The sequence below is a fragment of the Haemaphysalis longicornis genome, unplaced genomic scaffold, assembly GCF_048455015.1.
Source record: "Haemaphysalis longicornis isolate Haplotype H1 unplaced genomic scaffold, Haemaphysalis longicornis Haplotype H1 scaffold_10, whole genome shotgun sequence".
In the NCBI taxonomy this organism is placed as follows: domain Eukaryota; kingdom Metazoa; phylum Arthropoda; class Arachnida; order Ixodida; family Ixodidae; genus Haemaphysalis; species Haemaphysalis longicornis.
In genome coordinates, this window is record NW_027526204.1 from 83398582 (window position 1) to 83412165 (window position 13584).

At 51.4% G+C, this 13584-nt stretch overlaps 1 protein-coding gene across 1 annotated transcript; it reads left to right on the forward strand.

The window, feature by feature from the left end:
* Nucleotides 1–7892: 7892 nt before the first annotated feature.
* On the forward strand, nucleotides 7893–10156 carry LOC144157827 (uncharacterized). The gene has a single exon (XM_077688566.1). It carries the CDS (start codon nucleotides 8173–8175, stop codon nucleotides 10060–10062), a length of 1890 nt encoding a protein of 629 aa, XP_077544692.1. The 5' UTR covers nucleotides 7893–8172; the 3' UTR covers nucleotides 10063–10156.
* The last annotated feature ends 3428 nt before the right edge of the window (nucleotides 10157–13584 follow it).

Below are 13584 nucleotides of genomic sequence, written 5' to 3' on the forward strand. Positions count from 1 at the left end.
CAAATGCCGAGAGGCCGCCGTGACAGGAGGGAGCACCTGACGTCAGCATTCTTGTCGCACCGCCGCCAGTGTGGAAGCGCGCGACAAAGCGCACGCGCGCGCCCGAACCGGCCGAGGTCTTCACCATCTCGGCACGCACGGGCAGCATGACGTCGCTTCCAAAACCATGACGTGTACACCCGGCGTAGCAGCGCGCGCCAACCGCAGCAAGCGTGTCGGTTACGTCACGTACGGGAGCCGCGACGTCGGCAGTTTGGCGCAAGTAGCAGATGATGTCATGCTGGCCTGCTCTGGGCTTTCTCGTGCAGAAAGAGAATAAAAGGGATTTGAAGTACGTTATACTGAACAGCTACTGTTCAAACTTGCTGGGAGATATTTTCTGATAAAAAGGAAGCATTTTACGTAGTTATCGCAGCTTTGAAATTTTGAGTCACTACTCCTTTAACTTCTGGCAGCTGCTTTCGTTGAACAATTACTTATCCCGAAAGGTTATCCTGGCTTATTTTAAGTTTTTCCACTTGGTTGGTACTGGAGGTCCACACTAACAGCAAGCGAAAAGGCGTCAGCGATTTGCGACTCCAGCTGATTCCTAAGCGACGGGTGGTAATTAAGAAACACCCGTCGGCATAGAAACTTTATAGACTTAAGAATAGCGTAGCCATGGCTCGAGAATAAATGGGAACGGAAGGGATGCAGCTCTGCCTTGATGAACGCTGAATGCACCACGCACTTCTAAACGGAATTGATAGAATGAACTTGGGGCGAAATAATGCCAAGTGACATTCTGCAAGTGGTTTATTATAAACGCTATTAACCAACCTATTAGAAACCTACCTTATAGTATTTATTATTTTTTACATTTTATAATATTGAATATAATTTTTTAAATTTAACTGCTCGCAAATTCCATCACACTGATTTTTACGTGATGAGTCCAACATAAATTTCTAACGCCTACCATATATACGCAGCGGTACAATTTATGGAACAAGCACAGGAAAACAATAATGTGCCGCGCCTTCGTCTAACAACAACGATGGTTGAAACGTTCAGCTTTCTCGTGAGGGATTCATTTCTTGTCGTTGGGGTTGTAGGGATTGACAGAGTTCTGGTGACGGGACGGTCACCATCAATCAGAAATAGCAAGCTTCGCTTTATATCCAAACTCCTTCGACCGTGTCGGAATGGCACAATTACTTGAATGTCGGATTCAAAACGCGAGGGATCTAGGTTCAATTTTAACCATGGGAAGTGTTGTTTTCCTAATACGCTTGATGTGTCTTCGATTACCATTAAAAGTCGCTCTGTGAAACACAATGCGTAACGTTGGCAATCCTGCACTGCGTTTTTGTGACAGGATGGTCGCAAACACAAAGGCATTCAAAGCCTCGCTTTAAATATCACGTGAGGCAATGTTTTACCGACAAATGCAGAAGTCCCAGCAGAAATGGCCGCCATTTCATTTGTCCTTTAATGGTCGCGTCATTTCGCTAACTGGAAGTTGTTCAACACATTGCTGCTGCGGCCATTCTCGCTATTCCGCTTGATTAGCACGAGCCCGTGGCCCCAATAATTTTATTTCCCGGCTAAAACTTGCATCACATCCCCTAATACAAATACCGCTCGGGCTCCTGGCTTTCCGAGATATCACTTTTGCAGTTGTGTTTTCATAATACGGCGTCGCCAACTGGACAGTGCTGAAATATCAGCCGGGACTTTCGAAATAACCGCGGGGTCACTTTTACACGGTGACGTAATTTACGACTGCGAGTCGCACGTGTTATACTGAAACGGTATCAATGTTTTGTTGCGAAAGACGTCGCCTGCTCGCGTAAATTACGACACGACACGTCAAACAGGAAAGGCTTTACGCAACTCAGCTCAGGGTTATCAGACCGAGAACGCGTACTGACTCGAGAGTACTGGCCGGTTGTAGCCTCTCGCAACGCGTCTACATACAGCGACACTGCACACAAAATATAATGGAACCCTGAAAAGTGAAAAAAAAAACATATTCCTTTTTTACGTAAGTGAAGATAGTCGGTAATTAGGATTCAATGAAGCAGTTTCTTGTAATTGAAAGTGATGTGCAGGGCTACATGTATTGACTGTAACTGTGCGCAATGGAAAAGAGAGCCTGTGTTCTTAGACCTTTCTAGCCTCCAATCTTTCCTGGTCGTTTTATTGTGCGCAATAAAATGTTAGCAGCTCTTACCTCGAAATCTTAATGCTAGGTTCTCGCAATGCTCTTCCTGACATGTAGCAACTGCAGTAGTAGGAACTGGAAATTTCAAAGCTGAGATAACTACGTAAAATGCTTCCTTTTTATCAGAATATATCTACCAGCAAGTTTGAACAGTAGCCGTTCAGTATAACGTACTTTAAATCCATTTGAGTCTCTTCCTGCATGAGAAAGCCCAGAGCAGGCCAGCATAACATCATCTGCTATTTGCGCCAAACTGCGGACGTCGGGGCTCCCGTACGTGACGTAACCGACGCGCTTGCTGCGGTTGGCGCGCGCTGCTACGCCGTGTGTACACGTCTTTGTTTTTTTTAAACTGACGTCATGCTACCCGAGCGCGCCGAGGTGGTGAAGACTTCAACCGGTCTGGGCGAGCGCGTGCGCTCGCTCGCGCGCACGTCCAGACCGTCGGCGGTGCGACAAGAATGCTGACGTCAGGTGCTACCTCCTGTCATGGCGGCCGCTCGGCCTTTGTTTTGTCGAAACCGAAACTGACACGAATAAACGACGCTGTAATTGATTGTTTACGCTGCGATCGACCGTATAATGTGAAGTTGTATGATTAGTGAGCTAACAGGCACCCATAGCACCAAAAAAAAAACGTAACACGAAAATTTCGTGTCAGTAGTCCTTTAAGCTCCCATAGTCCGTCATCACAAAAAAGCACCCGTTTTCCAACCTTCACAACTCGCCTGAACCTAACTTTCGCAGGAAGTCTTAAATGTTTAGCCTACACTCAAGTCGCGCCCCCGTAACTCGGCTTACCTTGCCCTGTATCTGACTGCTGTCCATGTAACTAATGCTGCTCCTTATATTTAAATAATGCAAGCAGCATTCATAAGCGTCACAAGGAGAGAAATCAAACACTCAGCTTCCAACATGCCCCGCCCACTTACGGGGACTTTTCTGCCTTTTTTTCCCTTGCTATTTTTTTTTTTTGTAACGGGATCGCCCTGTTTACTTTTTCCTAGGGGGAATCTGGTTGGCGGTATCGCAAGGACGAAAACCTCTCTTATTTCAGCAAGAAAGCTCGGCCATCTGGAAACCTTCTTGGCTGCTTTGCGTTAGAGGCAATTTTTTCTTCTTCAAATAATATTTTTTCAAGTGCTTCCTGTGTGGACACGAAGAAAAGAGGTATAGCATTTGCAAAAAATCTGCAAATTACGGGCGAACCTGTTTTGTACGTTTGTTTCTGTCAGGCGTTACTCCGTCCGCCATGGACTATTTACGTGTATATACTTGTTTATTTCAATGTTTTCGATCTTCTGGGCGTTGTGTGCAAGTCGAAAGCCGTTGAACCAGCCATCTTTTGTTTTTAGTATACTACGAAACTTCCAGACGATTATATTTAGAATATTATTGATATCCGGGTATACGCGGTTTATATAGTGGTGCAATAGCAGTTCAAAAGAACAGGCACGCAAGGTTTCAGTTGGTACTCGTAAGCATAGTTTGAAAAGACACTACGAAAAGGCTGGTTTGATGCCCAGAAGTTACACCCGGGCTTTAAGGCGTGCTGTAGTGGAGGGCTCCGGGTTAATTGAGACCACCTCAGAATCTTTAACGTGCGCCGATATTTTGACCTCGAAGCTATTATTTTGACGCTTTTTATTACAAAAATGACTCTAGTCAATTTGAAAGAACGAGCTTCATCGGGCTCACCAGCGCGAACGTTTGGCCACTGATCCACCGCTGTGGGTTGTGTGTGAGAAAGCCTGTATGAACTGGCAGTACAAAATGATTTATAGAATATCAAATACTTATAGTGAATAAATTTAGGTAGAGGAACAATTTTTATACATGATTCCTAGAATCGAAGGAGGGTGCACGATTGGGTGGGAAATATTAGAACGTAGGGGTGGTGGGAGCTGAGGTATCGTTTCTTGTCAGCCGAACCCAGCTAACTGATCGTTGATTGTGGGTGACGTCTTTCCGCCAGCAGTCGAGGAGCTCTGCGGAAATCTGAATCAAGCGGAAAGAAAATGAGAAAATATAGGCGAAATCAAACGGAGCTCCAATGAATTTCGGACGGAGCGCCGAGACAGATGGTGCGGGAATGGTCACTTTAAGGCTTCAGCGGTCACCTAACTACATCGCTGCTGCCTCCGCTGGAAGGCAGAGGAGCTTCCCTTTCGGGATCTCGCAGCATGAATCCATAAATAAATAAATAAATAAATAAATAAATAAATAAATAAATAAATAAATAAATAAATAAATAAATAAATAAATAAATAAATAAATAAATTAATAAATAAATTAATAAATAAATAAATAAATAAATAAATAAATAAATAAATAAATAAATAAATAAATAAATAAATAAATAAATAAATAAATAAATAAATAAATAAATAAACAAAAACTGAAAGAAAGAATGAAAGAAAGAAGGAAAGCTCTATCTCCATCCATCTATCCTCGTTTTAACAGGAAGATCGGAAAAGAGTTATGATCAGGCCGTGGAGCTATTCTTATAGTCGTGTGATGGCATTCTCAGTTATTGAACCATTACACATTAAACAAATTTATTTTTTAACAGCGCAGCTGTTTAGCAATTCGTTGATTCCGGCTTTTCACAAAACTCAGTATAACGGTACAATGAAAAGAAATCACCCGCACCGGTGTATGGTAAATCAGCGGAGTTAGAGTCAGTCGTCATACTCACTCGGCTAAAACCGTTAGTTAGTACCCGGGAGTCAAACGGCTTACTCACTCGGCTGGGACTGTGGGGAGAGGAATCGCACCATCTGCAAGACACAGAACACGTGATAGAGTACCCGTTGCACGTGCGGGCGCGCAGTTTAGGTGTGCGCGTTTCGTTTGTTCATTCTGCGTCTTCAAATTGCTTCTTCTTCACCGCTATAGCAACACAAAATGTAATAAATGTCGTTGCGGCAGCGAAAAAGCAACTCGGCTACAATCGCAGACTTGAACCGTCGGGATGGTCGTGAACGTTGCGTATAGCTGAACTACCTTCACATTAGTGTGAGCTTCCTTAAGTTTTTTATGTTGGAAACTGACAAAAGAGTACTGGTAATAAAATAAGGGCGACTGCTTCATTTGGGAGCGAATTCAATCTAGCGTCCCATCCGCGATAAAAGGTAGTTTCATTGTAGTCGGCCGTTCATTGTCGTCTCTAGGTGTTTCACTAGGTTTGCAGTGTTGTCGGTGGCCGTTGACACGCTAAGAAGTTTCACGATCTTTTGTCTTCCTTCAAAGGTACGTTCTCGATCGGGCTTTTTCGTGAGGCGAGTATTGGCCAACCTTTTGGTTTCGAGTTTCTCGACAGCGACTTCCCCTCCCGGCCTTTTCCACACAGTCCAGTCGTCCCCGCTCTTCAGGCCACACACGAGCTTCAGTTGCACAAGTTTGTTTTGCTGTAGGGCCTTTGTTTCTCCCACGCTATTAAGACAAAATGCAATTAATCCTCTTTCATGGAACAACAGCGCACGGTTTCATACCACGCGCCATCGTGGATGCCCTTTTAAAGGGGCCACGGAGAAAAATACAAGTTTGTTTTATTCTGAAGATTTCGTGTTCTATAGTGCCCCGAGTGCTTGTCCGGAAGCAGACGATGCTTCCGGACAACGCGCGTTTGAATGACGTTTGCAATGACATAGTATGGACAGGTCTTTCAGCTAAACTTGGTGTGGAGCGGAGACTTGCTTACTGTTGGTCAACCTAGATTGGGCCACCACATCGCGGCAAGCCGTTTTCTGCCTTTGGTTTGTTTGTGACCGTATTTAAGCCTGGCTTGTTTTTGTTCATGGAGAACATAATCGTTTTTTGAAACATGGTGCTCGCTCGACAAATATGGACACTGTTACAACCGTGTCATCCCAGCACTGACACCAGTTGTTGCGACCGTGTAGGCCGACTGCAGCCGGTAAGAGGTCCAGAGCTGATAGGCTAACGTAACTGTTTACTTCATAGCGAAAGGTGAGCGGGAGCCAAAGAACAATGCCCCGACGGGCGAGGACTCGAACAGACTCGAGTCCTCGAGTCTCGAGCAGGACTCGAGCAGAGTGACAGCATCGATTCGCTGCTCTAACAGGAATGAATTACAGCGCTTGCGCAGCTCTATTTATACCCAAAAGTGGTAACGGTCAAAACGCCAACAAGCGGCAACACGCCACGAACGTCACAGACACACACAACGCTCTTTCCAGAGTTCGTAAGCCGTTCATAGTCTCGGCGCACGTTGAGTCCGGGAGAGGGGAGAGAGGAGGACTCCACTGAGTTCGCGGGGCCTCTGTGTCCTTGAAGAGCGTTGAGACGAGCCTCGCCGGCAGCCGCAGAAGTTTTGAAATGCGCCGAAAGCGAAGCGTCTGAGCCGGGCTTGTCGAAACTTGTCACCGGCATGGTGGCCCCCTGTTTTCAAAGGCGCACGCAGTGGCTTCGCCGCACAGCCGAGGAGTGATGCGGGAAAGTACGGCGGCGCTGGCCGATTCGTAACAACACGCAAGACACCATCGCTTGCGTCAATCCGCCAGTGTCGTCTGAGATAACCCCAAAGCTCCGCAGTGCTGCGCATCTAAACGAAGCATAGTGCGCAGTACTAACAGCTGCACGCATCGGTACTTTTGTGTTTAAGTGTGCTTTCGTAACTTCCACTGTTTGTCTTACCATTCTTACTGATATAAATAGAATATGCTCCAAATTTAAGCGCAAATAGATCGTTTGCCAAGCTTATAGGTTCTGCCTAATTTGCGTTTGCTTTTTTCGGCCTCCGCCAATCGCAGAGCTGGCTGGTATGACATCATTGGTTCTATTGCAGGAAATGAGCTAGCGGGTCGTACAGCCATTCCTTTTTTTTTTCTAATCATACAGCTTATTTGAGCGAAGTTTGCGTTAAAAGTCGTGTCAGCATGATTCTAACGAGGCAATCTTTTGAATGAACCACACTTGCGTGTTCTCTCCATCGCCCCTTTTAGGAAGACAATGTACAGCGCACCAAATGATCTTAAGGAAACACATTTTTCGGCATCCGGAAAAGAAACGGGTGTCCTTTTCACGTTGCGGTCTCTATCCCATGTTTCAGCTGTCCCGAATAGTGAGAATCATTTGGAAGAAAATTCAGGGAAACTTGCACTCACGGACAAGACATGAATGGCGAAGCTGTTTTAGGTGAGCATTGCCGGACACATGCCTATAGTATCATTGATCATTTGCATAGTTGCGGTGCTAGTAATCATGTCGTATGTATCGAAGAGTTCGTCGTCTCCTTCGCGGAAAGTGCTGGATGCAGTCATCCTCAGCAATGTACACTTCGACCATATCAACTGGCAAAGCTTGCACTAAGTCGCGCAAGGCTTGAACTATAGCGAAGCTGCTGGATTTCTTTATACCCGAGCACTGAAGGACATATTACCACGAATTTGTACAAGTTTGAAATTGTTTATTCAAATGTTCCATCGTCACTTTGCACTGTACTAGTAGCAGTCATCGTCACTCACATCGGTATTATCGATGTCCTCACCGCAAGCATTACATATGTGGTGGCGCTTGATGACAGCGCTGGAGGGTTTTTTTTCATGTTTTTATAAAGTTACTGCGCGAGGCGGGGACTCGGCGTTCGCCGCGAGGCACGCACTCTCAAGCGCACTGCATTTTCTTTAAATTTTTTCTTGAGGGGGCGCTGCGGTCGCCAATGTGAGCGAACGTTCCTTACCACGGCTCCCGTAATTTTCACAATTAATGCGGCGCAATCATTAGTTACCGCGGTATAATTAGTATCAGAGTGTTCGCGAAGGTACGGGGCATCGACCGATGCCAGTTTCGCCCAAGCGGTACGTGATTCTCCCAAATTTTTCGGACTCTGAAAGTTGCACGGTGCGGACGTGCAGCGAAGCCTAACGCTAGGCTTCGCACGAGTAGGGCCCCCGGGGGCGCCGGGCCCGGCCGCTAGGCCTAACCCGACGAGTACGACCAAGATGGCGGCGGCAACCGCAACGATGGAAGTGTGCGCGCCACAGGAGCCCAGTGCAACGCCGGCGCTGTTCGTCGGCAGTCACGGAGGAAGAACCAGCGTCGAGGTCAACGGCCACGACATTGCACCCGAAGAAACGAGCGGCTGGACGGCGGCCGGCAAGAGACTCAAGCAAGTCACCACGCCAGGTGAGCGTCTCGACCAGCCCCGCGCCGCGTCGGACCGACAACCTAGGCCTAGTGAAAGGGCTAACTTCGCGAAGCGAGTGGCCGCGACGATCACGAAGGCAGCACGCATGCCGGCAGTCATGCCGAGGGAGGAAATCAAGATAGTGATGCGACCGCGCGGCGGCCTCAACGTGGCCAGAACCGGAGCCTCGATCATCATGTCGGTCATCATGGCGGCGGCCCGAGTAACGAGGGAGGAAGCTAAGGAAGACACGATATGCACGAATGCGGCGCAGAACATCATCGTGGTCAGCACGCCCAACGAGCGCCGCGCCGACGTATACTCCAACATCAGGGCCCTTAACATCGGAGGGTCCACTTACGAGATCAACGCGTACCGCACGGCGCCCGAAGGCACGGTCAAGGGAGTCATTCGCGGCGTGGCGATCGAAGACACCCCAGAGGAAATCAACGACAACATTGTTAACCAGTACAACCCGCTAGCGGTGGAGGCGCACCGGATTGGCAACACGACGACCGTGATCGTCCTCTTTGCAGGGCAAAAGGTACCCAACTACGTGAAGTACGGTTCCATGCTAGTGCGATGCGCCTTATACCGCAAGCACTTCGAAGTCTGCAGAAAGTGCGGCAAAGTGGGACATAGGAGCGACGTGTGCCCATATCCTAACACCAGAATATGTTTTGCGTGCGGAGCCGCCAACCCTGGCGCCGACCACGAGAGGGAGTGCAAGCCCCACTGCAAGCTCTGCGGGGGGCAACACCCGACGGGCGAACGGGAATGCAAGAACAGATATAAGAAGCCGTTTGTGGTAACCAAGAGACAGTGGGAACGCAAGATCGAGATTCTGCAGCAACAGCGACAGGGACGGGTACCAGAACCGGCAAGTTTCCCGCCACTCGCACCGAGGCGAGAGTCGCGTCAACGAAGCGCCAGCCGCCGGCGAGACAGGAGCAACAGCGCGAGGCGGGGAAGGAGCGCCAGCCGTCGGAGACGATCGCCGTCCCAGCCCCGGGAGAAGGTCGCGTGGGCCGACGCGGTCAAGACGGCGCCCACGACGAGACTCCAGTCCCAGAGGCAACAACAAGCTAAGACCAAGACCCAGGAGGAAAGCAGTGCCGTTACGGCTCTGCGCGCAGAAAACGAGAAGCTTAAGCAAAAGATCGTCGAGCAAGTCGCCACCATCAATGAGATCAACGAGAAGCTCGCCATGCTGATCTCGATGCACCAACAGCTGCAGCAGCAGGCCGTGCAGCCAACAACGCCGCAACCACAACCCCAACCGACACTAGAGCGACACCAAGAAATAATGAACGAAGACGAACCAGAGCCGGAAACTGACCCTAGGGCGGCCCGCCCGTCGGAGCCGAACCCCAAACGAAGGGCGGTGGAGAGCGCCAGAGACCGCAGGATCAACGCAAGACTCGACAAGCAAGACGAGCGGCTGGATCGCCTAGAAGCCAATGCAAAGATCACCAACGAGCGACTCACGGCCCTCGAGCAAACGACTCACGCAATGAACGAGCGCCTCACGGCCCTCGAGCATGCAGTGCAGGGACTACAGAACGCGTTCACGCAATTACAAGCACAAATTCAAGCCCAGATACAGGGACTGGAGAACGAGATCATTGCCAAACTGCAGCAACTATGGATGGGACAACCCGCCGTAGCACAGCAACTTCCGCAGTCGCAGCCCCAGTGCCAATAAAGGACCTCCTGGTCTGGCACTGGAACTGCAACGGGTTCTCACGACGAAAAGCGGTGCTACAACAACACTTAAGGCAGCTAAAGCGCAAGCCCGACGCAATACTACTGCAAGAAACCCACTGCGAAAGTCCCCCGCCGAAATTACAGGGGTACCGTACCCACGCAGAACCAACTACGGGACACAGCGTGGTGCTCAACGGCAAACGGCGCAGACACAGAGGTACGTGCATTCTGGTTCGGAGGGGGATCACCTTCGTCGAGCACACGCTTCTGACCAACAGCACGGCGGAGCACTGCATGGTCGAGCTCGTTACGGGTAAAAGGAAGAAGGAAAGCGCATTCGTGGTGAACGTATACAGTAACCCGCTCCACCACCAGCAGCGCTTCAAGGCCCTCATGCACAAGGCGGCCCGGCTGGCCCGCCGGCGGGCCAGTAGTAGTATGCGGCGACTTCAACGCCCCGAACCAGGCTTGGGGACACGCCAGAACGACGGTCAAGGGAAGAGAACTACTACAGGATGCCATAGACGCGGGCTTCAACCTGGTGACGGACCCGTCGCAACCCACAAGAACCGGTACGTCGGTGGCGAGGGATACCACCCCGGACCTGACGTTCGTCAAGATGGGGACGGCGTGCTCGCGTGAAGCGCAATGGCGCAACACGGGAGCAGACCTTGGCAGCGACCACATGATAGTGGAGGTCCGAATCCCGCTCGCCGGCCGCAACAACTACGGCAAGAAAACGCACAAGCTCACGGACTGGGAGGCGTTTCGCCGGGCGCTACCCGAAACGCACGACGACATACAAGACATAGAAGAGTGGACCACCGCCATCATGAAGACGGTGGACGACGCTACTCAAGAAATAGAAACGGACGAGGGCATCGACAAGATGGACAGCCGCTTGGCGCACCTTCTGGAAGCCAAGAGCTCACTGAAGGCCCGCTGGCTAAAACAACGCACCAACCGTCGGCTGAGGAAACGGATCGCCGGCCGAACTCAACAAACAGATCGAAAAGCACTGCAGGGTGTTGTGCGCCCAGCAATGGAACCAGGCGTGTAACGAGGCGGACGGCATGATGCACACGGGAAAGACGTGGAACATGCTACGACACCTCCTGGACGAGACCACGACCAAGAGTACCCAACACAACAACCTTGCCCGTACGCTCCATAGGGCCATCATGGAACTGGGAGAGGACGAGGTCAAGAAAGCACTGGATGCCAAGTACCTCCCGACCACCCCCACCGAGGACCATCCGGGTTACCTCGGAGAGGAGAATGCGGAGCTAGACAAGGACATAGAACCATGGGAAGTGCGCGACGCGCTGCAGAATCTCAACAGAAGATCGGCGGCGGGACCTGACAGGGTCACCAACAAGGCGCTCAGGAACCTAAACGACGCGGCAGTGGAGGCGCTGACGCGCTACTTCAACAAGTGCTGGCGCGCAGGCCAACTCCCCAAGCAGTGGAAGGCGGCCAAAACGATCCTTATCCCAAAACCCGGCAGGCCCCCGAGCATAGAGAACCTTCGACCAATTTCACTCACGTCGTGCGTGGGGAAGGTGCTGGAGCACGTCCTCATGAACCGGTGGCAACGCTACCTAGAAGACGCTGAGCTCTACCCCAACTCCCTCATAGGATTCAGAAATAAGCTGAGCACGCAGGACGCCATGATCCTGCTAAAACACGAGATCCTGGACGACGGCACAATGACCAGAGACAATAGAGCGGTGCTTGGCCTGGATCTGCAGAGTGCGTTCGACAAGGTCCGACACTCGGCAATCCTAGGACAAGTCTCTAAACTCAACATGGGAGGGCGGACGTACTACTACATCAGGGACTTTTTGACGAACAGAACGACCAACATCTGCGCGGGAGACCTGCAGCTGCCCGAAAAGAAGCTTGGCAGCGTCGGCACGCCGCAGGGTTCAGTCATTTCCCCGCTGCTGTTCAACCTGGTGATGATCGGCGTGGCAAATCGGTTGGAAAGGGTGGCGGCCGTCCGCCACACCATCTACGCCGACGACGTCACGCTGTGGGTCCCGGGAGGCAGCGACGGACATATCGAGACCACTTTGCAAGAAGCTATAGACGCAATCGAAGAACAGCTCGACGGATCGGGCCTCGTCTGCTCTCCGACGAAGTCGCAGTTGCTGATACTCCCACCGAAGGGCGTTAGGAAACGCAAAAGAGACGACCGGTCAAGCATCGTCTTACACACGGCAAAGAGACAGGTCATCCCGGAGGTCGACCAAATCAGGGTGCTGGGCATGCTTCTCGAACGAACGAGGGTCAACGGCGCCACAGTAACCAAGCTGACCACGAAAGCCGACGCGGCCATGCGCCTTGTCCGCCGAGTCTCCAACAGAAGGGGAGGCATGAAGGAGGAGAACCTGATGAGGCTTGTACAGTCCTTCGTCATAAGCCACGTCGCGTACGTCGCCGCGTTTCACAACTGGAGGGCGTGCGAGAAAGCCAAGATCGAGGCGACAATACGTAAGGCGTACAAGACGGCTCTCGGCCTCATCAGAAGTACGAACACTGACAAACTCGCGGCGTTGGGGGTGCACAACACCCTCGACGAAATCGCGGAAGCACAGAAGACGGCGCAGTTTGAGCGCCTGTCGGGCACCAGAACGGGACGGTACATCCTCCGACGCCTGGGGTACGTGCCCAAGGAGGGAGGACAACCAGCAGGGGAACCGCTGCCCGAGGGAACGCGGGCACGGCTCGTCGTCTGTCCTATCCCTCGCAATATGAACCCAGAACATAACAAGGAACGAAGGACCGCTCGGGCCAAGGCCCTGGTAGACCTACACGCAAGCGACAACGGGGCAGTGTATGTGGATGCTGCGAGACACCAAGATGAAGAAGACGTCTACGCGGCGGTGGTGGTGACAGCCATGACGGGAGACACGAAGACGGCGGCGAGCGTTCACGCCAAGAAAACACATCAGGCCGAGGAGGTAGCGGTGGCACTCGCCCTAGCAGACCCCGGGTGCACGACGGTCCTTTGCGACTCGAAAACGGCGATCCACAACTATGCCAAGAACAGTGTGTGCGGTGAGGCCGCGCGCATTCTGCGCAAGGCCGAAGCCAACGGCTGCTTCAGTAGAGGCAGTGTGGTGCTCAAGTGGTTCCCGGCCCACATGGGTAGAACCGTGGCGGGCCAGGTGGGCAACGCGAACCACAACGAGACGGCCAACGCCGTCGCGCGAGGACTTGCACGCCGCGCGACGAACAGCGCCCAGGCCGCCTCGGACGACGTGGACGCAGGCGCCGAAGATTACGACGGAACCAAGGATACGATGACCAGCTACAACGACGTTGTGCGGTGGTACAGACTGTGTCGACGAACGATGCCACCTCCCCACCCGAGGTTGACTCGGGAGGAGGCCTTATTATACAGACAATTACAGACGGACTCCGTGATCACCCCGGTGCTCGCGAAGTACATGTGCCCAATGGTGTACGACAGTGATGTGTGCAAACTCTGTGAGTGTGAGCGGGCCACGCTGAC